We start from the raw sequence: 25,036 nt of genomic DNA, 5'->3' as shown, positions 1-25,036 counted from the left end.
CTGGTGAAATTGAAATGCGCACCTTTAAAAGTGCTTATCGATGAATATGAGGTTTTATTCTTTTTGGATTTTTAAAAGAAGTTGCATTGTTAAAATTGTCTTGTCTTATTTTCTCGAAGATGTAATTTGTATCATTTCAAAGATTTGTTACTAGTGTCAATTCTACTCTTGAATTGCAAAAACTTCAGAAAGAAAAACAGCACACTTTAATTTATCCCGCCTAGTGGAGACAAACCTTATAAAATTTTGTCGTGTTGCTCAGAATTAGCAGCTATTGATGAATCGGACAGGAAGGACTACATCTGGATACATGATGATCCTCACATGTGATTGAGGAAGTAACACCTCGTCCCCAGGGTTTGTTTTATATGTCAAAGCCCCTAGCGCTTACTTGGCGGCCTTGATGGCAAAAAGACAGAAGATCCTTGGAACGAGGTTGATGAAATGAAGAGGAGTGACGTCGGAAAAAAGTATGCTGGTTCATTAAAAACATTTCCCAATTGTCTTGTCTTCCAGGTGTAGAGAAAAAGTTCTCTTTCTGATAATCTTGAGCACCGTGTTCGAGATTACCGAGATTATCGACCCTGCAGCTTTACAAGAGAAGCAGGAATACTAGAGAGGCGGGAATAAAAGTAAATAGTATAGTAAATACTATTCTACACTATATCTCCTTCAAGAAGTAAAAAACAACACAGTCACGCAAAAAAGAAAAAAAAAAGCACGGAACGGTCGGCGATGGATTTTAAAAGTGGTTGGGCGGAACATACCAACCGAAGCGAGTGAATAAGAACGCTTTTCAATGTTGAGTACCGAAACGTTTTTAATTTCAGAAACTCTTGAATGACCTAAAAAATTTATTATAGGAGTAGTTTGTTGTTTGAACAACACATAGCGCACAGTAGTTATCGGATACTTTTGTTTCAGAAATTTTGCCAAGCTGGCCTTTTTTTGCTCCTTTTTTCCCCTTATAAAATTCATATTGGTTTATTAATTTCATGAGGTTTGTACTTCCATTAGTTCTAACTCTGTTTAGTCTAAATATTTTATCTTTTAAGTTGTTTTTGTTTCTGACTTTTCACAACAATTTTTCGAACAATTCGGTGCACACGGATACAGCCGCCACGGGACCGTAAGAAAAGCTGGTCTGTAAATTTACTGTTTTGTCAAATTTACCATTTTTGTTTCGAAAAACTGGTGCTTCTGCTATTTCAAGGAAGACGCATTGAGCTTTACAACCAATATAATCCGAGGTAAAGAAAATGACAGAAGCAGACATGCAAGCTGAAAATAAGGTAAAAGTCATTTTGTTTACTTAACTTAACCAATTAACTTAAACTTTATCCTATGTTCGTGTATTAGCAAACTAAATATCACGGGAACATATTGTACTTTTCTAGCTAGCTACGCCACTTCTTATTAGGTTTTGCATACTAATCTTTTGTTGTAAAAACGTTTTCCTCATTACGCAAATCTATTCTGAAATTTAGCAAAGGGTTAACTTATATCTATCATGCTATTAAATTTCATGAACCGGCCACATGTTGCTAGCTAACCCTAATCATTGGGAAATCAATTGGAATTTCTGTCCAGGAAATGTGATTGAATGTGATTGTCAGTCAGGGAAAACTTCTACTTAAGTGTGTTGCTACTACTAATTTTACTGCCCTATTCAGATCAATATTAAAGTCTAATTTAGGTGATTGATGCCTAATTAAGTTCCACAAAACACAATACTGGAGTTCGCAGTTTCCAAAATTATGTGCGTGTGCATCACGGCTGTTTCGAAGCGGACAAAAATGTTACGAAAAAATAATTCGAATTACCCTCTCAGTTAAAACAGGATATCTCAAGAACGAAATAAAATTTTTATATTCTGTAAAAAGAATAATAATCTCAGATAAATTGTCCATATTATTAAAAGAAAAAAATTTTTGGACACCTGTCCGAAATTGGTATATTTAGGCCAAAATGTCTAAAAATGACTTAAAAATTATCATTTAGATGAATGTCTTCCACAATATCTCTAGAATAAAGTTAAGGAAACATGTTTTTTATGATCCACAGGTTAGGTTAAATATCTGGATGAAAATTACTTAATTTTATTACTGTCTGAAATTGTCCAAAGGGTTATTTTTGGGCCAAATGTGAGACCTATGTGAAAAACGGCCTTTAGAGCCTCAATGTATGCTTAAAGTTTGTTTATTAACTGAATTAAAACATTACTTTGGATTCTAAGGCCATTAAAGATGATGTAAATGACATATTAGTCTGTCTGAAATTGTCCAAAGGGTTATTTTTGGGCCAAATGTGAGAAATTATGTGAAAAACGGCCTTTAGAGCCTGAATGTATGCTTAAAATTCGTTTATTAACTGAATAAAAAACATTACTTTGGATTCTGAGGCCATTAAAGATGATGTAGATGTAATATTTATCTGTCCGAAATTGTCCAAAGGGTCACTTTTGGTCCTAAGGGTTTTCGGGCCAAGTATGTGACATCATACATTAAATAAAACGTCATTCAGAGTCGACAGTTTCAACATTCTAGTTTATCATGCTAGTAGAAAATATCCCAAGTTGTGCATAAATAGTTTATTTACTATATACATTAAATATATACAAAGCAATCATTTTGTGTTTCTTTATAAATTGTATAAAATAGCACCCAATTTTGTGAATGATAAAGCCAAGATTAGCTAGCTAGCTATTCATAAACATCTTTGATTTCAACAATTTCATCTTGAGAAAGCCCACCAAAGTCTTATCTAAATATAAAAAAGAAGTATTAAGTGACTTATCTATAAAACATGACGCAAAATGCAAAACTGTAGGACCAAAAAATAGCTACTCTTTACAGAAAAATACAAAACAGAAGAAAAAAGATTAAAAAAGATAACAATTAGCCACGTTTGAAGTTTTACAAGCTATAAAACAATTTCTTAAAATCAAGGGTGATCTTAAAACAAAAAAATAATATTAAAATCCCTGCAAAATAAAGTAGTTTACTGTTTTGTCCCTTACCTCGTGCTCTGCCAAACTTTAGCTAGCTTCAAAATTGCTAAGACACCGTTGTCTTGCTTATTCCAACATTTTAAAAAAATCCCGGTTTCGGACTAGGATTCCTGGGTCGAGCAATCAAGTCAAAAGTAAACACCGGGTTGCCGTAATTTTGCTGGGAAAAACCATACCTACCAAAACATTAAACGCCATCACTGTGACTTGCTTAGAAATTTAGATAATTATTTAATTAGACAGAGAAGGGATCACACTACATCAAATCGCCGTGCACCACTTTGGCAACTTTTTCTCCTCTTTTTTAGCGCCTAAAGAAGACTTTAACTTAAAATTTAAGTAGTTTATAGTTTGCGAGACGAACGGTGCTCGGTACCGGCCAATAGAACCATGTTTCCAGGCCCCCATACCAATTTTCAAGTCCGTAGCCAGTAGCTCGGAGTTGGCACAAGGTTGGAAAGATGGTATACTTTCGCCAAAAATAATGTTTTTTTAGTTTTGTGTGTTTTGTTTGACGAAATAACTCGAAATTTATAACACACATGTATAACACATATATTTAAAAAGGAGAAAAGTAGATCGTTTTAATACTTTTTAATTCAGTAAAATTAAAACAATACAAATAAAGTTTCAATAACTTAAAAAAATGATAAAAATACAAAATTTCCAAAAAAATTGTGGAAACCATCTTAATTTTGTCCGCGGTTTGACAGTAGCGAAACAGCCGTGGCATATATAATGATTACGTAATTAAGATGCGCGCGCATAATCGGAAGATAAAATGTAAACAAAGATGGCAGTAGTAAACAAAAGTGACTATCGTTTCAGAGTGTTTTTCCTCGGTAAAGGCTCTAAATGCATAAAAAACTGTCAATTTTATATTCCAGCTTGTTTTGATGGTTTCGGTATATTACAAAATCTGTCGATGTTACTTAAAACGTCACTACGTTTAGTAAACATGCGAGCAAAGAGTTTGTTTTTATTTTGTCACAACTGTACCGCAATATTTATTTACATTATCAGCCTTGGTTGGATTTTTTTATAGAACATATTTGAGTGTGTTCAATTACGTATTTTTTGCGCTTCCTTGACAACAACGCGAGGAGAGCACATGGTGGGAAAAAATGTAAGCAGTTAACGTACAACAACGGCACTGAAAAAACTTGTAAAAATGTTGACCAGTAAGGAAGTTAGTGGTGAAAATATGACATGCTATGACGTACTACGAAACCGTCTTGTACAAGTTCGTTAGGTAATTGGAACGTACCAAGAGGTTGTAAAAGTGTACTTGTTCACAAACCTATTTCGGAGCTGATATTCCACAAACATCATTACAAAACATATGGGAAGACCACAAAAAATTATCTTGCAGAAAGTAATAAAACTTTTCGTCGGTTTTCTAGCTTTGCTAATCCATCACCGCTTGAATTACTTCAAAATCCAAACAAACAAAGAGAGCACCTATTTGAAAAGCTAAAACCTGTAGCACCTGACAGTTGTTTTATTGAAATTACACAAGGTGAGCGTAGAGTTGAGCCAAAAATGATACAACTGAAAATTTTACCTTGTAATGTAATAGAAGCGGCAAAATCATTCAAAATTGAAAACAACAAGAGTATAGAAGAAAATGTATCTATATATGCACTAACAATCTTAAAATAGATAAAACAAAATTATGGGTGTATAATTATCATAGAAGAAGATGTCCCTGAAGAATCGGAATTGTGGATTTGCTCGTTTTGTAAAAAAGACAGTTCATAGTTAATGTTATAAAAAATACACACTGCAAGACATTTTAAATCTTTGATATTTTTTACATGTAACATTTAAAAATTTACACATTAAAATGAATTTTCAAAGATTTCAAAATTTCTTTTTCACATTATCAATATATATATATATATATATATATATATATATATATATATATATATATATATATATATATATATATATATATATATATATATATATATATATATATATATATATATATATATATATATATATATATATATATATATATATATATATATATATATATATATATATATATATATATATATAGTATAATAAACCTATAAAAATGTTATAATTAATCAAGATAAATAGGTTTTCTCATATTGATTAGGACTGCACATATCGTTTCCACATAGTCACACAGTTTTAACATGGAAATAGGGTACTCTGTTGCCAGTATGCGAAAAGTTTTCATTTGTCTGAAGACTTGTTCCACTAAAATCCTCAAATTTAAAATGTGTTTCTTTTTTTAACTTCTGCAGGTGCCATCTGTGCAGCTCCTTTTCGTCCAGGAGGTACCATATATGAAGTAAACCGTTGCGAACATTCTTCATGAATTCTGAAACCTTTGTCAAATATTATTTGGGAATATTAGGTACCATATCAAGATAGCCACAACGGTTTGTTATTTCCTTATCTGATATAGAACCTCCATATGCTTTATAAACAAACACAATCATAGAATTAGGCGCAACACATACCAAAGTTTTTAAAGTGTTGTGGTGTTTATACTCACTCCAAGTTAACTTTTGAAGGTCCAGTTTTTCGGCATTTCAATAAAAAATTCAGTGCCATCTAAAATTGAATCCATTTTGGCCGATGACTTAAATCTTTTTGGTAGAGTATTGGATATTTTATCTTTGTCTGGTACATACATACAATAGGTCTCAATAATGCTGCTGAAGCAGCTTTCAATCATGAAGCTATAATGTTGCTAGTTAAGCCAACAGATATTTTGAAGCGATCAGCAAGATCTTCATTAAGAAGTGCTAAACGCAACTTCATCAAAACTCACTTGTAATGGTTTTTCACAGCAACAAGAATTCCTCACAACTTTGTGGGTTTCACAAGTTTGGCTGTCCAAACATCGTACTAACTATGACTGCAGTTATGGAACGCTTTCTTTTTCCACTCTCGACAGTTTTTTCCATATTTTTAACAAAATTTTCTATACTACTTACAAATATCCACGAGGTCCTACTGGCGTGAGTTGAAAATAAGAATGTTTTCTTCTGATTGTGTGCGCGCATATATTGTTTTAACAATGACATAATGGTCATGTGATCTTTGCACATGGAAATTCACGGAACTGTGAAGAGGTGTATTGTTGATTAAACCAAGAGGGCTGTCAACAAAAATGTTATGAAGAAATAATTTGATTTACCCTCTCAGTTAAAACAGGATACAGTACTGGAAAAAGGTTGTTTAACATCGCGCTTCGCGTACTGCGACGGTGTTCTCGATCTGTGATAAGCGTTTTTTTACTTTCAAATTGTATCGAGACAGAGAGACAGAAAGAGTTCAGATGAGCTGAGAAGCAGGCTAAGTCTCCGCAGAATTAAAGATGTTATCCAGTTAAGAAGATTAAATTGGCTGGGGCACTTGGAAAGAATGGAGGAGGATAGTTGGGTAAGAAAGTGTATAGACTTGATAGTTCCTTGGGCAAAGCCCATAGGCAGACCGAGAAAGACTTGGCAGGAGGTTATAAGGACAGACTTGATACAGAGGAAGTTGAGTTTAGATCTAACACAGTCTAGATCAGATTGGAAGAGGGTCATTAATATACCCCGTCCAACCCATGCTAGCATGTAAAACAGACGTTAAACCGAGAATGATGATGATGATGATGATGATTGAGAGGGCTTTGCGATGCATCCGTCTCGATGTCATTCTCAAAGCTATCGAGGCCATTAACACTTTTTCACAATAGAACTATTTTAAAAATAAGAGTGTATTCAACAATTATCGTGGATGTTTAAATATAATTATACTTCTTTTGTGTTATATTTTTTAACTTATGCATAACAATCTAGGGTATACAAGCTAGCGTTAATCTTTCTTTTTTAGATCACATTTTACAAAAATTAAGAACTGAGAACGGCGATAGAAAAGCTGTTAATCTTCCATTCTAGGCGATTACTAATAAGAATCAATTGGTGGTGGGGTTTACTTGTGTTGAACCAATCTTGCTGGTGAAATCATTGTGTTTATAATAGTGGTATATATTGTGTTGTGTGTAAATCAATTGGGTTTATTTGGTGTTGCGTTATTAGGAGAACTGTGAAGATAACCTACAGGTTAGTCATACACATTTTGCGAGTTTAACAAATGGTGTAAATTGACTTCTGTCTTCAACAGCGGAGAAAACATTGTTGTCTTGCTAGTTGGTTAATTCTTTAAATTTCGCATTCAAGACCTCGTCCTCAATAGTTGGTTTTATCGCTAATAATAATTCTTTAGTGTCATTGGCTTCAACAACGGGTTACCATTCACTCACATATCTTTTGAAATCTAACCAATTAATTTCACCTGTGTCTTCATTCTGCACATTTAAACAGCTGCCATATTGCCTGCCTTCTTTTCCTTTTCTACTCACTTTACCTGCTCTGCTGTGAACTAATCTTTTAATTCACTCACTGTCTGGAGTTAGCTTATAGATGATTCTGGTTTTTAACTTTGGTATTCCTTGAAATATAGAGGTATTGCCTTTTTTTTCATTGACTGTGGTTTCACTTTTTGATGTTTCATTAGATCTTTCCTCTATTGTTGTCCCATTAGTTTGTGAATTATTAATGGCCGCATCCTCAGTTACTGCCGGTTCTGTTACTGGTACTTCCGTAGTAGTACTTTCAAGATCAACTATGTCAAAAGTTTCATCTTCCAGTGAAACACAGTTGTCCAACTGCATAGTTGTTACTTCTGGGCTCTTTTCAGAGTCTTGTGATGGTTTCTGTGAATGTACTACTTTATTTACCTTTTGCAACCGACAAATGTGGACTCTCACATAACTTCCACCATGCTTGACAAGTACTTGTTTATTTTCTTGTCCAATTACAGTGCCTGGTCCATGCCATTTTTCTCTGTCTTTTCTTTTATAAAAGACTTTATCTCCAGTTACATACTGCACATCATTGTACCACTGGACATTATGCCGCAATGCTCTACGTATTCTTTCAGAAGATTCTGATGCTATGAATGCACTTAGTGATGCATGCATCACAGCAAGGTTATGGGCCACAGTCTTACTTGAAACTGTATCATTCATGGCTGGTAACTGATCAGTGAGGATGCAGGGATAGTCATAGTTTTTACCAAAAACAAGCTGGTTTGGTGAAAATCCATTGTTGTTTGATAAAGAATTCTTGGCACTAATAGCCCAGAATAGTGCTCAATTAGGTGTACATCTCGTATCCTCTATAATCTTACTCAGCATTTCCTTAATGATACCATTGTTTTGCTCACATAGCCCATTCGACCAATGACTTTCGGCTGCTGTTGATGAAAACTGTTAAATTGTTCACACATTTCTTCATACGCTTTATTGATAAATTCTCCTCCATTGTCAGCCAGAAACTTTCTTGGTTGACCAAATCTTGCTAACCAAATTTCAAAGATAATGTCTGTTATCACATCTTTATCTTTTGTCTTTGTTAACTTTGAAGATGAAAATCTTGTGAAAGTATCTATGATATGAATAAACCACAATAATTGTGAAAGTTGCACAAATCTAAAGCCAAACACTGATTGAATTTCAACGACATTGGTAAGCTAACAATAGGACAAGGTCTTGGTTTTCTATACTTAAGGCATACTTTACAAGAGTGTGAGACATTATCAATTAATTTCATGATTTCACTCCGGTCCTCTAAAAAGGAATTTGATGCTTTAATAAGAGATTTTAATTTCTCAGCACTTGGATGACAGAACTGACGATGAAGTTTGACGATCTTGTTTTTTTTGGATTTTTAACTTGTGGATACAAAGGCAACTTGAGAAGGCAAATGGTCATAATTCTTTTCATCTAAGTCTATTCTGTTGTTGTTTAAAGGTATGCAACAGTGGCCTGTGGTGGTAAAAGGATGGCATTCTCCAAACATTTTAACAGTATCGTTGCTAAAATCTAAAACTGCATCTGCTTTTCTCATAGATGTTTGACTCAAAAGCAAAGGTATTTCATTGGGTACAACTTCTGTTTCTAGATTAACCTCTTTTGAACCAATGATTACAGGTAAGATTACTCGTTTTATGGAACAAACTGATTGGCTATCTCCAAATTTAAATCTTGTTCCACCTGGATACTCTTCTGGCAGTTTATCACTATCAATATTATCAATGAAACATTGGTACCAATTCTTACCATAGACTGTTTTCGTACAACCACAGTCTAAAACTGCACATGACAAAGTTTCACCAACAAGGGATTGCATTTCACTTTCTTTAATTTTAGAAAAAAATGTAACTTTTGAACGACTCTCTTCCTTTTTTATATCTTCAGACTCCTGATTCTCATAAGAATGGGGACAATTCACAGCCCAGTGATAAATGGACTGACAAATATTGCACTTTGAAATATTTCCAAATTCATCAGGCGGTTTTATTACTCTGTTACTGGATCTGGTTTTCCTTCATCCATATCTTTGATTTGGTGCTGCAACCCTTCTTCTTTTAAACCTTGAACGCTGATATCCACCTCTTTTAGTGATGTAATTCTGCTCCGTAGAATCTGCACTCTCCTGTAAAACAGGCTTTATCTTTACAGCATCATTTGACACAGATGAGGCCACAGTATCACCAAATATTTTCTTTAACTGTAATACCATTGAATCATAGCATAATTCATTTATGGTTGCTCTACCCACTGTTGCTGCTCTGGTGTAAGATTAGCGCTTTGTAAAACTTGGTATGCCAAAACTCCATCAGGAAGTTCCATACGGTGAACTTGGATTTTGTGATATAATCGTTCAAACTCTATAAGGTAATCATTCATGCTTATCTAAGAGGGTCGTTTAAATTTTTCAAATGTTTCATAAGCCAGGTATGCAGTTTGATTTTCATCCTTTGAGTAAATTTTGTCCAATCTGTCAGTAATAGCTTTTACCCCAGTTGTGGCACTGATTTGTTCAATTTCCAATACTGCTTCTTTAGCTTCCTTTCAAACCCATGAATATAGCTGGCCCTTGTTTTTCCGCCTTAAGTTCTGTGAGTACTTGCCATATTTGAACTTCGTTTTCCAGTCTTTGTAACTGGACTCTGTATTCAATGATGGTGGGGGTACCCAACTTTTCGACATATCTCTATGATACTTTGCAATTTTATTCCTCTGCCACCATTTGCTAAACTCGCAATATGTGTATGACTAACCTGTAGGTTATCTTCACAGTTCTCCTAATAACGCAACACCAAATAAACCCAGCTTAAGAACAAATTGCGGTGATAGAAATGTTTTTTTAGATCGCATTTTCAAAGTTTAAGAACAGAAAGTAGCGTTAGAAAAAAATACGTTTAAAAAGTAATGCGCTAGAATTACTTCAATAAATACGAAAGTTAAAATTTTTCTTATAATATACACCTATTTAAAATATGAAAAAAAATAAAGCAGAGATGTGTTTGAAATAAAAAAAACTTTCTCTCTATTCTCATTAAAAGAACTTTTTCTTTATTCTCATTATCACCTACCATCACGACACATCGAGACGGATTTTGTCACGATACTAGATTCTCAATAGATCGCGACAATTTATTTTAATTGTTTCTTATTATAAAGCGGTACATCGCACATGCACTCGCTTGTACACTCATATTTACAAGTGCTTTTTATCGCCCTTGTGAATTTTTCCTTTTTGTGAAATATTATAGAGTGATGAAAAAGGCTATTACGCTGATTACAAAACATTTATTTCTTCGTGATTGAATTGTTTAAAAAGTATAGAGAACATTAAAGTCGCCCCTTTCCTTTATGCTGACACTCTTATGCTCGGCTGGTGCATTACACTGAGACTCGAACGAAAGACGGAGGACCATTTGGAACCACGCATCAAGTCAGTCCAACCTTCATCGTCACAGAGAACACTACGAGAAGAGTGCGCACGCATGCAAGTTAAATATAACCAGAACATGAGAGATACAGCTTTCAGAAGAATGTTTTCGTGATGTAATACCAAAGAAAAAACATGTTGAATAAAGTTTAAAAAATTTTTAAAAGGGAAAAAAGAAATCAAAAATGTCTAGAAATATATTTAATGCCAAAAACATATAGGGAACCATCACGTCCAACGTTTCAACCTTGCACTTGTGGTTAATGCGTTTTACAAAATTCATTTCTATACAAAAACAAAAAATAGTTAAGTGTGAATCACACTTGCAAATATTCACATCGCACTTGTAAATTTTGCTTACGAGTGCGATTTTTCGCACACCATAGCACTCATATTTTTTTTAGCGGGTGCTTTTTGTAGCTCTGGCATAGTTTTATTCAAGAAAAGGCCTGGTATCGAGAGAGTTCACACATGTTGCGCGCTCGATATGTTAAACAACCTTTTTCCAGTACTGTATCTCAAGGACGAAATAAGGTTTTTATATTCTGTAAAAAGAATAACAGGCCTGGTCATCAGTTTTTCACATGGTGCGTTGTGCATCGCGCACCTGTATTTATTGAGGTGCGCAATCATTATCACGCATCTTGATTTTCTTAGATGCATGATTTTAAACCTTATAACAAAAACAGCACCATTTAGCATTTTTAACATAGCAAAGTAACCATAAATTATTTAAAATAAAATAACTGACTATTTTAAAAGTTTAAAAACGAATAGCGATGATAGAAATGTTTCTTTAGATTGCATTTTAAATTTTTTTTTTCTTCATCACGAGAACTTTCGTAATTTCTCTTTTTATACTTGTTTAATTTTTTCACATAAATTTAATTCTTTAACCACAAGCAGATACAAACTAAGTTTAATGGCATTAATAACAACTAACGAAAATCGGATCTCTATTACTGGGGTAACTTGTTAATGCTTGACCATGATGATTTACCGTCATCCATGGTGGTGCAGTGTTTGGGGTTCACTGCTGATGAACCTTGCTCTGTAAACGTCCCCCAACCCCTATAATATTTTAAACTTTGTGCCAGCCCTCTGAATCAGCTAAAATGTTAATTTATTGGAGAGAATGGACATCCGTAGCTCGTTTGGAACTTTCGTTGGACAAAACATCTGATAGATTTCCGTCTTGGTCGGACACCCCCCCCACTTTCAGATCTCAGAATTATTAAATAGTCCTGGTCCTTTTAATCCACGAGCAAGCCTATTCATAGCCAACCGGATCATCCTAATGTAGACATGAATCTCTTTTGCCTGGCCCCTTTGTCGTTGGTAACCAGGTCTTACGCAAAAATCCAGCCATGCGGTTCTTAACTAATGTGGAGGTGAACGCCGTTGAAGCATGGATGAAGCAAGTCCGCAAAACTGCACTTACAGGTGGAACAGACATTTTATCATGGATTTAATTGTAGATAATTTTTTCATTTGACAAAACAATTGAAAACCATAGCAGGTCCGAATTTAATTGATTTTTTTCTTTATGTCACAAGTGTTATTCAAACAATTTAAAAACGAAACCCACATGCATATTTTCTGTATAAATTTTGTTAAAATATAGCTGAACTTTCCAAACAAATTTTGAAGTTTTAAGCCATGTGAGTAAAGATTTTTTTTTAATTTGAAAACGAAGTGTATTTTTGCCTATTTGCTTGTGATGACCTGAAAAATAACCAATAAATTTTTGAAAATGACAGTATAGTCATGCATACTATTTTGGACATGCAGAAAAGGAAGTTACGATTGAGAGAGTCGCTATAAGTAGATGCTCCATCATCAGACCTTGTCAAGAATGGCGTGCGATCGCACGCACACACGCCCACACACGCCATGTTTGAATGTGCCCGTGCGATCTTCGCACGCCAAAAAAAACACTACATACCTCAGGCGTGCGCTAATCACACACCAAAGTAACATCTTTCACAGTACGGGTACAAATAAATGTGATAAAATAGTCCAGAGTGAGAGTACGATGCCAGTGCGAGTAAAATAAATACGAAAAATCTTTTTATAAAACGCAAATACGTAATAATTAAACTACTCGCAAGTACATCTTTAAAAATATATATATCATGTTACTCGTGATTTATATTAAAGAAAAACATAAGACATTAATTTTAATTCACCATTAATTTTGTTTTAATTTAGTTGCTCTTTTTAAATTAAAAAAAAAAAAAATTAAAAAAATAATTTTAAAGTTCAACTTTTCCGTCACTTGCTTCTTTAAATGCTTTTTCTACTTTCAATATATGAAATCACTTCCAGCATGTTCTTTCGCAAACACAGAGTCAGCATGATATCTAGTTGTAGTTATTGTAATCAATTGCCATATGCAGACCACTTCGCTTTCTGAATATTTTTCAATAAACATTGCTTTATAACTCAGACAACAATCTGTATAATTTTAAAATATTGCTATAAAATTAGGACATCACAAAGCTTTTTTCTTTTTGTTTGTGAGGGATGTTTTAAGATCGAAGTAACAATAATAACGTGATTAAAAAAAACAGTTTAATGTTTAACGACATTTTTTTTGAAAAATTTAAAAATATAATAATATTTACATCTAAAAAAAGAGTTTTATGACTGTAGCATTTCAGTTTCGTCGCAACAAATTACCTGCTTTTCAAAACATGGAAAAATTAGTGTTGCTGTATGCGAGTTCTATGATTACTTGAACAAAACATGAACAAAAAAGAGCACACACCATCGCATGCCATTGGAAATTATGCCGTGCGAACATAGCACTCCTCAAGATGATTGAAGAATATCATCACATGTGAAGCTTGCATGCCAGCATTTTTCTTCCTGATGAGGCCGGGATCATCATGTTTAGGGTTCATGATTCAAAACGTCCCCCACTTTTCTTCAGCAAAATGAATGCGAAACTTGCACGCGTAACATCCTTTGCACGTACATTTTACATCACACGCATTACTTGATTCAAATATTCCTGAAAAAGACTGATGCATGGCATGATCTAACAAAGACTTGTTTGATAAAATAAATAAGTAGCTAGCAAGATTAGTAAGATGGAAAGAGTACTTTTATTTTTGTTCAGTCTATAAACCACTATGACAAAATTTTGCTGTCTTGGAGGTCGACCACCACGGTATTCACGACGGCAAAAGCTGAATGCCGTCGTGGATTCAGAGGGCTGTTTGTGCACTGTGCAAAGTAACGGAAATACTGTTGTTCAAGTCTACACAAGAAAGTCTTGTTATGGGAATGGATGTTTGTATGAATTTTGCCATGGTGCATCTAATTTTGGAAGGCGCGTGATTCATCACGCACCTAGGTGCGTGGGGAGGCGTGGGCGTGTAATCACGCGCCTTATATGACCAGGCCCGAATAATAATTTCAGATAAATTGTCCATACTATAGAAAGAAAAAAAAAGTTTGACACCTGTCTGGAATTGGTAAATTTAGGCCAAAATGTCTAAAAATGTCTTGAAAATTATCATTTAGATGAATGTCTTCCACAATATCTCTGAAATAAAAAGAGACTTCACATGTACGCGAGTTTTATGGCTTCTCGTGTAACGATCTCATGACTACATAAGGAAGCTTCACATATCTTTTGTTAACACATCAGCCTTTTTTAGGAGAGATGACGATTGCACGCGCACGTCTTGGCACACGCCTAAATCGTTTCAGGCGTGTGATTAATCGAATGTCCGATAAATTTCCGTCTTGGTCGGACTCTTTAAATCTCAGAAGTATTGAATATTTCTGGTCCTTTTAATCCACAAGCAAGCCTATTCAAGGAAACTGCATCATAGTAGCGAAGGGAGCACCGTAAATCGTTTAAAAATCATGAAGATGGAATCCTAGGAAGGAAAAAACATTACTCTAGATCGTTTAAAAGTCATGAAAACGGCATTGTAGAAAGCAAAAAGATCGTTGTAGATTGTTTAAAAGTAATGAAAATAGGATGTTAGAAAGTGAAAAGATCACCGTAAATCGTTTAAAAATCATGAAAACAGGATCGTAAAAATGATAGTTTCAATTCGATCAAAATGTAAAACGATGGTGGAGATGGTCCCTAAGTAAAATACAACATGTATGTTTGTGTAAAAACAATAAAACTACACGCAAAAAATAAGATTCTATCAAAGTATCATAATAAATTGCAGGTAAAAACGACAGATAATGCATTGCCGTTCAAGATAAAAAACAATAAAAACTTGAATTTATATTTTTGCTTCCGCTGATCCCTTGACGGGTGTGGTATTTAAATACAACAATGAGTTATGCACTGATTAAAGTTTGCATGTGAGACATGAACTCTATTGTTTCCAACATGCAAAAATAAAAACATGTTTTTAATAGGTTTACAATAACAACAAAAGTTCTGAAGCTACCGAAGGTTCGTGTGAAGGTGACAAGTGCACATGTAAAGTAACATTTAAGAAGTACTGTAGATGAAATATTAATCTGTCCGAAATTCTCCTAAGGGTTATTTTTGGGCCAAATGGGAGAAATATGTGAAGAAGAAGATTTTAACTTTATAGTTTGCGAAACGAATGGTGCATGGTACTGGTCGATAGAACCATGTTTCCAGGCCCCCATAGGAATTGTCAAATCAGTACCTAGTAGCACTACGCTGACACAAGGTTGGAAAGATGGTATATACTCTTGTCATAAGAATTGTTTTTTATAATTTTGTGTTTTTTTGACGAAATAACTCAAAATCCATAACACACATAACATATTTTTATATTTAAAAAAAAGAAAAGTAGATCGTTTTAATATTTTTTATTTTAAGAAGATTAAAAGAATACAAAAAAAAGTTTCAAATACAAAATTCTAAAAAAAATTGTGAAAGCCATTTTAATTTTATCCACGGTTTGACCGTAAACAGCCATGAGTTTGGGTCGAGTAACAAAAAACAAAATTATTTCTATATCTAAAACCTTTCCTAAACTGGAAGCAAAAAGAAAAACCAATCCAAGTGAGAAAATTGTCCTGATCAGAAAACTTTTCCACAGCACTAGAGTGTTTTCTGCAATTTCTTACCTCAACCAATTAAAATCAGCACAAAAATTAGAAGTAATTTACTGTGGTTTTTATAATTCTGCTGAGTGATTTTTGTGAAATTGTGAACACAAAAGTTCCCATAGTTTTATCTCTTAATTTTATGGTAGCAATATTATAAAAATTTATAAAATAGTTATAATTCGTCTTTAGCTATACCTTAAAGGGAACCCGAGGTATAAAATGATGCTGGACTTATATTATAGAGCTTAAAAAGTCTTTTTAATTTTTTTAAAAAGCTCTTTTCGTTCTCAAGATATTCACATTTAAAGAATTTCAGATTTAATTATGCTGAATGAATTATGATGCCATATTTCAATAATAGCAAATTTGGATATTTTCTTTCATCAGTAAATTTAGAACTGTTAAGGGGTGTGCATTCAAACTGTACCAATGCATAGATATTATAAAGGTTGATTGATTAACATAAATTTTTTTGCCAAAATGACACTCGCTTGCTCGTCCCAGCCTCTTATTTTTTGCTGACAATTCAACTCGAGATCTGCAACTTGGTTTGCAATCAAGTTTTGTGGGTAAGCTTGTATAAGCCCTATATGTTTACTCACAAAATTTGATTGCAGATCCCAAATTATGTATTCGTCAACAAAAAATTAAAAGGCCAGGGACGCTTAAGCAAGTGTCATTTTGGAAAATAAAAATATTTGCCAGAGCTGATGCAGTGAACAGCTATTTTTTTCATTTTTTTTCTTCTATCTAAGCGTTGATGACTTGCATCACTTACTTGAGTAAAAATTTGCTAAAATAGGTGTTCAGGAAATTTGTGGTCTCAAACAACTGGGACCTTCGGCGTTTCTTTAAAATTGCATGGTTACAGACCCTTGCTTCATTTTAGAAAGGTTACTTAATAAATTTGTGACTCGGTTTTGATTTAAAGAGGTTTATCTGGTGTCTCAAAAAACTGATCCCTTCTAAATGGATGTGGACTGTTAATTATTCTTCTATAGTACTCCAAATTTAGAGAATTACCTAATTAGCAATACATACTTAGCAGTTTTTACTGACTAAATATGACTCCCACTTGGGATACTACTCTACCTTACCCACTGTTATAAATATATATATATATATATGATATACATCCAGGCTAAATGTATGTAAGATGGATGTTATTTATAAGTTCGCCATGCTACCATTAAGTTCTCCATATTGTTTCCTTTATGTCACTTGTGCTCATAATATGATTAATATTTTTGGCAAATACTAATAACAAGTAATAAATTGCTTTAAAACCAGAAAACAAGAAAAATCTTTAGACTTATAAAGACACTGTGTGATGAATGTGTTACTTGCTTTAACCTTTACTACATGTCATGTTGGAATATATACTATGTGGTTAGTGCTATGTAGGGCAGTTATATATCTTGTTATTCAAAAACATATGACATTGGAGTTGATAATGTTATTGTCCCCTGCCAAAGAAAATTTGAAGTAGCAAACTTACCTGCTTGGCAAACTTACACAAACCTGCAGATTTAAATTGAAATAACTATTTTGTGTGGGTTTTGTGAATAATTTTTTTCATTAAATAGGTGAGTGCCACAGCTATGGATGTCGATAAACCTACAGAAACAACAACTAATCAGGAGCCACCAGCACCTACGAAACGGCGCCGTAGAAATATGTTTGATGTCAAACCAGAAGGTAAGAATTTTGAATGTGTAAGCATGCAATGTTTTTATTGAACAAATGTTACGAACTGACAAAATTATCAACATTTTTACTTCAAACAACTTTACCAAGTTGCCAGCTATAACTCTTGAAAAACATGCTCTATAATGATGTTTGTTAGTTAGTATCATTAAAAACAATTTATTAGTATAAATCTTTTTATAATTTATTTTACAGGAAATTCAAGAACACCAAAAAATATGATAGTCCTTTCTTTTTCTTTCATTCTAGAGATCATAACCATCCTATAAATGGCAGCAGCATATGTATTCTTGCTCAATAAACTGTGTCGTTGTTGTTGTTGTCTCTACCTAATATTGCAAACTAAATTCGTAATTTTTTAAGTATAACGTTCCCTATTGATTTCTTGGTATAAATGTAATGGCTTTCTTTTCTATGTTAAATGGTCAAAACTTAAATTTTTCAAATGACAATAAATTTTACATCAAGGAACTGTACTTCCTAATATTCCTACATATACTGCAAATTCTAATTTAACGTGCACAGCATTTGGTGCAACTGCTATCGAGAATATTGGTTTTACTGTGTATAATCATACATGTTGTGTTTTCTTTCTGTGTTTTTATAAGATTTGACAAGCTCAAATGCTAAGGCAGCATCCTGAATTATCAGGCTCACTTCGTATTACGAAGCAAGAGAGCGAGTGAGTAGCAATAGATGACAATTTATATACGGTAAAGTTGTTAGGGAATCAGTGCTTGTATATCTTTATAAAATTTTGTTGCAAATTTAAAATGAAAACCCTGATCAATTTGTTGTTTAATTATTTTTTTCTAAATTGATCAATGAGATTTTCACAATCACAGATTTTTTCATACATGAATAAAATATTTAACTATAAAACACAAAAAAAGTTGTAAAATATGTACTTTCTTTAACAGTTTTAACATGAATAATTCTGAAAGCGCTAAATAAACAAATTGGTTTTGGGTTTTTAAATTATTTGATCTAATGCTGAAATACAGGGTACTTGTTTTAGAGCTGGGCGTTGTTCCAAAGGTTGAAGCTTTAGATCAACCAAAAGATGATGAGTCTGGCGAACTGATTATCGGGCCAGGGTCTGGAGGATTGCAAGCACGATTTTCAGAAGCGAAAAAAGCATTGCCACCTATTGTTCGTGACCAAGAAGAAAGACTTGCACAAGCAAAACGATTTGCCATGGAGCAATCTGTTCAACATGTATTTTTTTATTTGATTTCTTTACTAATCTTAAATACTTGTCCTACAATTTTCATTTAAAAAAGAGAGGGAACTGAGTAGAAATAAACAAGTTCTAAGGTAATTTGGGAGAAATATAATTAAAAAATAATTATAATTATTGGAAATTATTAATGCAGTCAAATGATGTTGATGTTTTTCAATTTGTTTTAAAATTTAAGTTAGTCTTCATCTTATTTCAGGTATTAGCAAAGCAAAAAGTTGTCCAAACACAGGACGCATCTCAGCTCCACAGCTCTGCACAGAGACAAAGAGCCTTGGCACTTATGTGCAGGTCAGTTGCTTCATGTTTTTTGTGTCTGTTTGTTCTTAAAACAGTGTTCGAATTAGCAGTTCGCAATTTGTGATTTGCAAATCGAAATGTCATTTTTGCGATTCACTTTGTGAAGAAAATGATAAAATTGCGAATCAAATATTTTTAAGTGGCGATAGAAATGCTTTTTTAGATCACATTTCAAAAGTTTCAGAACGAAGAACGGCGATAAGAAGATTTTTTAGATCGCATTTTAAGAACTTAATAACGCAAAACGGCGATAGAAAGGTTTTTTAGATCGCATTTTAAAAGTTTAAGAACGAAGAACGGCGATAGAAAAATGGTAGGTATCTAAGGTGTTCCCAGACCACATCTAGATGGTGGTTTACTTGTTACAGAGTGCCAAAATTTTTGCGAACTGACTTTACTTTTCTAATTCGAAACCTGTAAAATTTATTATTTAATTAGCATTTTTAAAAACAATGTTTAGCTGGCATGGCATAAAGAAATCATCATGAAGTTCACCCTTTTTAGTTGCGTTCTAATTATTAAAAACAATCAAAATTTGTTGTTTCTTTCAGAGTGTATATTGGCAGTATAAACTTTCAGCTGGATGAAGAAGCTGTCCGAGCATCTTTTATTCCATTTGGTCCAATTAGAATGATTGATTTATCACGTGATTCAACTACAGGGAGGCATAAGGTAAGTGGCAATTAGAATGTTTTGCACTGTTTTTAGCATAGCAATAGTTTTTAGTTACCAATTGCTTATCAACATGACGTCAGGCACATTTACAACCAGTTAAATTTGTAACTAATTAGTTTGAACTGTAATTACTGTTTTTGAAAATACTCTCTATATATCCCACAAAGTGGTTTTCATAAGTGAGGTCAAGATGATTAAATATACACGTTTTTATCCATGGTTTTGTAATCCATTCAAACCTTAATGTAAAGGGTATAATATTTTATTTACAACACACTCAGTTGTAAGCTAATTACTCTTCTCTAAATCAAAGCTATTCACATAGGATTACAGATCTATTCCCTTCACAGTGCAATAAAAGAATGGAATGTTATTAAATATTGTTTAAATAAGTGAACACATTATTTTTACTCAGAGAAAGCAGATTTAATATTTTATTTTACTAGAAAAGTTTTAAGAAATAGGGATGAGATATTATTGGCTGTGGTAAGGATGTAAAAAGCAGTGACTTCATGATTACAACTAGAAATTTGTGTTGGAATGACCAAAAGTATTAATTACTTTTGTTTCAAACAGTAAATGTAAATGGACAAACTTAGCAAACAAAAGCTTATGACAATGTGCAATCAGCTTTTACCTACTTTTCTCTTCAGGGTTTTGCATTTGTCGAGTATGAGATTCCTGAAGCTGCCCAATTAGCTCTGGAGCAAATGAATAATGTGATGATGGGTGGCAGAAATATAAAGGTAAATATTGTATATATATGTGGCTAAAGCTCAACTTCTTTTTGGTTGAGTTCACAAAGTAGTGTGTTTAGTTTTTGTGCAAAAAATTATATCAGTATTAATGATCACGACAAATTTACCAAGTTGAATTTTGAATTATGAAACCCCATCCTCATTTAATGAATGACAACATATATTCCCTTGAAAATAAATTAAATTTTAGTAAAAAAACATGCAACAACATTTCTAAATACATTCTACAGTTGTAAAATTTATGATGAGCGATATCTGGTCTTAAATATTTATCAAGTGGCATAAAATTAACTTTAACACTGCCTTTCACTCTAATTGAAAATGCCATTAAGATCTCTGCTTAACTTTTTTCATAACCATAAGGTGCACAAAAGGTCCAAATACGTTGCCAGGTAGAGTACTCAGCACAGTTTATTGTGTATCAATGCTGCTTTTAGTGTATGACACTGCATCTCCACGTTATAGGTGTAACTTATTTTTTCAACTGTTTTCTGCAACAACAGGTTGGAAGGCCCAGTAATGTACCTCAAGCAGCTCCATGGATAGAACAAATACTAGAAGAAGCAAGACAATATGCTCGAATTTACATCTCATCTATACACCCTGACCTGACTGAGACTGATATCAAAAGGTATGATTTGTTCATGATGTAATTTTAATTATAAGCCATTAAATATCTTTTTTGTAGTATTTTGTGTGCAATGTTTTGAGCAGGATGACCTCTTGTTTCACTTTCAAGACATGTTTTATATTTCCTCTTCTGTTTGACCAAAACTCTCAGCATGTGAATATAAAGGTGGTGATGTTGTGCCAGGAAAATATTTGGCATTATGTTAAGGGGAAACTGAAAATTTGTTATTGTTGTTATTGTTGTTGTTGAATTTCCTGTAAATATATTGGAAATCTCATGTCAATCCGTCAAAAATTAGCCTTCACTTTTTTCTACATATTCATCAGCAATGCTGTGTTTTTTAATTGAAAGCTTCTTTAGTGGCTATCATTATGTGTTAGAAAGCTTATGTGAGATAAAGGACTCGATATTTGCTTGTCAAGTTGTTATTGCATATTTCTAGCAATTTCTAAATTCAATACCTGATCTATCTTATTAAATTGGATAATAAATGGCATAAAAGGAGATAGGGGCAATAAAAAAGATTTTTCGAGAAGAGGATTTTGGAGGAGCAAAAAAATAGTTTCACAAAAATTTCATAGAATCCTTTATGTCCTGTATGTTTGACTTTTTTCAATATTACAAATAATGTATGTTTTACTGTTTTAGTGTATTTGAAGCATTTGGGACGGTGATAAGTTGCAAGCTCTCACCTGATCAACTCACAGGAAAACACAAAGGATTTGGTTTCATCGAATACACAACACAGCAAGCAGCAAATGACGCCATAGTCGCTATGAATCTGTTTGATCTGGGCGGACAGTATATACGTGTTGGAAAGGTAATACTCGATTTTAATTTCTTATTTCTTTATTTTTTTTCCTTATTTTCTTTTAATAGCAATATAATATTAAAATGCTTTTCCTACGAATTGTCTGAACAAAATAGTAAAAAACTTTATGTGCATTAAGATACTAATCAAGTTAAATAAGGGTTAAGTTCTAAGTCTCCAGTGTCAGCATTAAAATATTGCAGATCCGCCTGTTTAACCTTAAGTAAATATCACTAGTTATTTAAACCTGTATCCACTTACAAAGTTCCCAAAATTTATTGTATATATCACAAAACGGTTTTCTTGTTAATTTTATCATAAGGAAATAGGCAACAACAATAACCACGTTAATTAATTGCCCGTGACTTTGCCGTACATTAATTTAACTTTTGCTATTTTTAGCTACCTTGTTTATTTTATCTTGCTTTTGACATTATTTCTCGAAAAATTCATGCATCAGCCTATGCAGCAAAACACACTTGGTTCTTTTATGAGGTTGTTTTTGGAATGTTAACTGAGTTTTCACATTTTCTACACACATGGTCTCGTTTTCAGAAAGCAATCCTGTACATAACTACACTGCTTTTAAAATACGAAACCAGTTCACAAAAACTATTATTTAGTTTATACACGCAGTATTTTTTTACTACTGACAATTCCTTCATCCTATATAATAATTCCTTATCTTTATTATAATACACTAAGCACTAAGAAAGAAACGAACAGATGCATGAATGAACAACTTAAAGGGGAATATGGTAATATTTATGCATTTTTTGTGTTATGGTTTTTGCTTTTAGGCCATAACACCACCTACGTCTGCGATGGCACAGGGACCACCACCAGCTGCATCTATGTTAGCTGCATCTGCTATATCAGCAAGTATACAAGGACAAGAAGCTGTGTCAACACATGGAGGTATTTGTTTCTTTGTTTTTGTTTGAGAACGTTGCCAAGTCTTCAATTCATGCCATAACTAATTTCTGTTCTCTGTCTATTTTTCAGAAAGAAAATTTAATTTCTTGAGTTGAAAATTTTTTTTCTTCCTGTGTTTTTAGCAAGTGCATTGACTAAAAATCCACTTAATCCAATGCTGAGTGTCAGTCAAGTTGCAACACCTCCTACTAACAATCAGTTGATGACATCAGCAGCTTCAACGTCAGTTGCATCACCTGTAACAGCTTCAGTACACGGCATAAATGGTAGCACTGGCTCACCAGTAGTTTCATCTAACGGTCAAACGTCTTCTGCCATGTCTACTATGCTTTCGTCTCAATCGTCTGGGAATCAACCTGTTCCAGAAGAAAAATTAAATGCTCGACAACAACGCAAAAAGCAGGAGTTGTTGGATCATAAGCATGCTGGTGAACAAAATTTAGAACGGGAGGAGAAATTAGAAATATCAGGCAAAGATGCAAGATACATGATGATGCAGAAGTTGTCTCGAGGAGCTGCTGTATGAGTTTTATATTACTTATGATTGGATATTAACTTTCAACCTTTTAAGTAGTTCTTTGTAACCTCATCGTCTACAGATTTGTTAGTAGGTAGTTCACAAGAATATTCAAACTAAATGATTTCAATCAGACATACTTTATTTAAACAAAGGAAGCAATGCTGGAAATAGATTTTTCTAGATTTGTTTTTGTTTTTTACCAGCGCAAATTTTTTAAAATCACGTCTAGCGAAAATTCTATTTAAAATAAGAAAACTTTTCTTTTTAGTCTGGAGTTTTGGTACTGCGCAACATGGTAGGTGCAGAGGAGGTCGATGAAGACCTTGAAGAAGAAGTCACAGAAGAATGTAGTCGCTTTGGGGAAGTTAAAAAAGTCGTTATATACCAAGAAAAGCAAGGCGAAGAAGAAAGCGCTGAAGTGATCGTTAAAATCTTTGTTGAATTCGCCAAAACTGAATGTAAGTGAAAAAAATTATGAATCCCTTTTAAATTCTTCGTTTCTGTTGTTACTGGATTTAAGAAGTTGCTTGAGCTTATAATTCTTTTTGCTTTGGTAGATCAAAGGGCTGTGCAAATTCTAGGTAAAAAAATGTGTACTCCAATCTTTAACTGACATAGGTCTAAAGGTATGCGCATGCGCATAATATACAAATACACAGAATGAAATTCACGCACATACTTTTGGGTAACCTAAACGCAGTACATCTATCAAGCAAACAAAATACTGCTCAGATTCTAAAACAGAGTTCGTCAAGCTTGTAAAGCATAACCCTTAATGACCTGAAAAAAATGTCCTTCTAAAATCTTTTTTTCTAACATGACATCCGAAAATCTAAATTTATTTTTACCAATAATATATACATATCTTGTATTATTTCTGACTTAGCATTATCTCCTACCTTTATTCTATAAAATCATCTAAAATGTCCTAATTTTTAAAATAAAAAGTTCACTGGCCACCCTGTAGGATATCAAAGTAAACACACCCAAAATCTCCTAAATAACCTAAAAAAGGCTTTTCTAAATCACCTAAGATTTGGACCTAAAATATTGACTTGTCCTAAAATCTCCTAAAAATTGTTTGCTGAGATCCATATTTTTCCAAGACTAACTTAGTGTGTCTCATGTGACAACAACCTAAGAGTATTATAACTTATTTTCTCCAACTATTGGTTACTAGAAAGTAAACTATCTAATTTTTTAGCTGCTGAAACTGCACAAACAGCTCTTCACGGTAGATGGTTTGGTGGACGGAATATACAAGCGCAGGTTTACGATGAAGACAAATTTAAAGCGCAAGACTATACTGACTGAACATTATTTCATGCTGTTTGGTAAATCGAGAAAAGATGTTGATTAATGGAAAAGACGATGTGATTAATGTATAGCTTTACGTGCGAAAACAACAATTGTTTCATGCATATTTCATTCTCATTTTCGTAAGGATTGTGAAAAATTAATAATAATGTTATATTGCATGGACATACTGTAAATATATTTTTTATTTTTAATGAAAAAATAAATTAAAAATTGGACAATACAATGTCTA

At 33.2% G+C, this 25,036-nt stretch overlaps 2 protein-coding genes across 6 annotated transcripts in view; both read left to right on the top strand.

Moving 5' to 3' along the window:
• Positions 1–25,036, top strand: part of LOC130645631 (hexokinase-1-like) — a 55,037-nt gene that overhangs the window by 24,912 nt on the left and 5,089 nt on the right. The gene's annotated exons all lie outside the window — the stretch shown is intronic.
• Positions 1,134–25,036, top strand: LOC130645630 (poly(U)-binding-splicing factor PUF60-like). 5 transcript variants are annotated; one of them, XM_057451673.1, is made up of 13 exons: positions 1,190–1,292; positions 6,943–7,002; positions 17,496–17,607; positions 18,635–18,834; positions 19,056–19,147; positions 19,708–19,828; positions 20,485–20,577; positions 21,093–21,220; positions 21,869–22,040; positions 22,832–22,949; positions 23,090–23,487; positions 23,756–23,945; positions 24,692–25,036. In XM_057451673.1, exons 1-13 carry the CDS (start codon positions 1,260–1,262, stop codon positions 24,799–24,801), a joined length of 1,827 nt encoding a protein of 608 aa, XP_057307656.1. In that variant the 5' UTR covers positions 1,190–1,259; the 3' UTR covers positions 24,802–25,036. The 5 variants fall into 5 exon arrangements, with proteins under 5 accessions (XP_057307657.1, XP_057307656.1, XP_057307659.1 ...); XM_057451674.1 differs by lacking the exon at positions 6,943–7,002 and having other exon boundaries at positions 1,134–1,292; XM_057451676.1 differs by lacking the exon at positions 1,190–1,292 and having other exon boundaries at positions 6,982–7,107.

The sequence above is a fragment of the Hydractinia symbiolongicarpus genome, chromosome 5 (genome assembly GCF_029227915.1).
Source record: "Hydractinia symbiolongicarpus strain clone_291-10 chromosome 5, HSymV2.1, whole genome shotgun sequence".
Taxonomy (NCBI): Eukaryota; Metazoa; Cnidaria; class Hydrozoa; order Anthoathecata; family Hydractiniidae; genus Hydractinia; species Hydractinia symbiolongicarpus.
The sequence above is the reverse complement of the archived record's forward strand: the minus strand, read 5'-3'. Positions and strand labels throughout refer to the sequence as shown.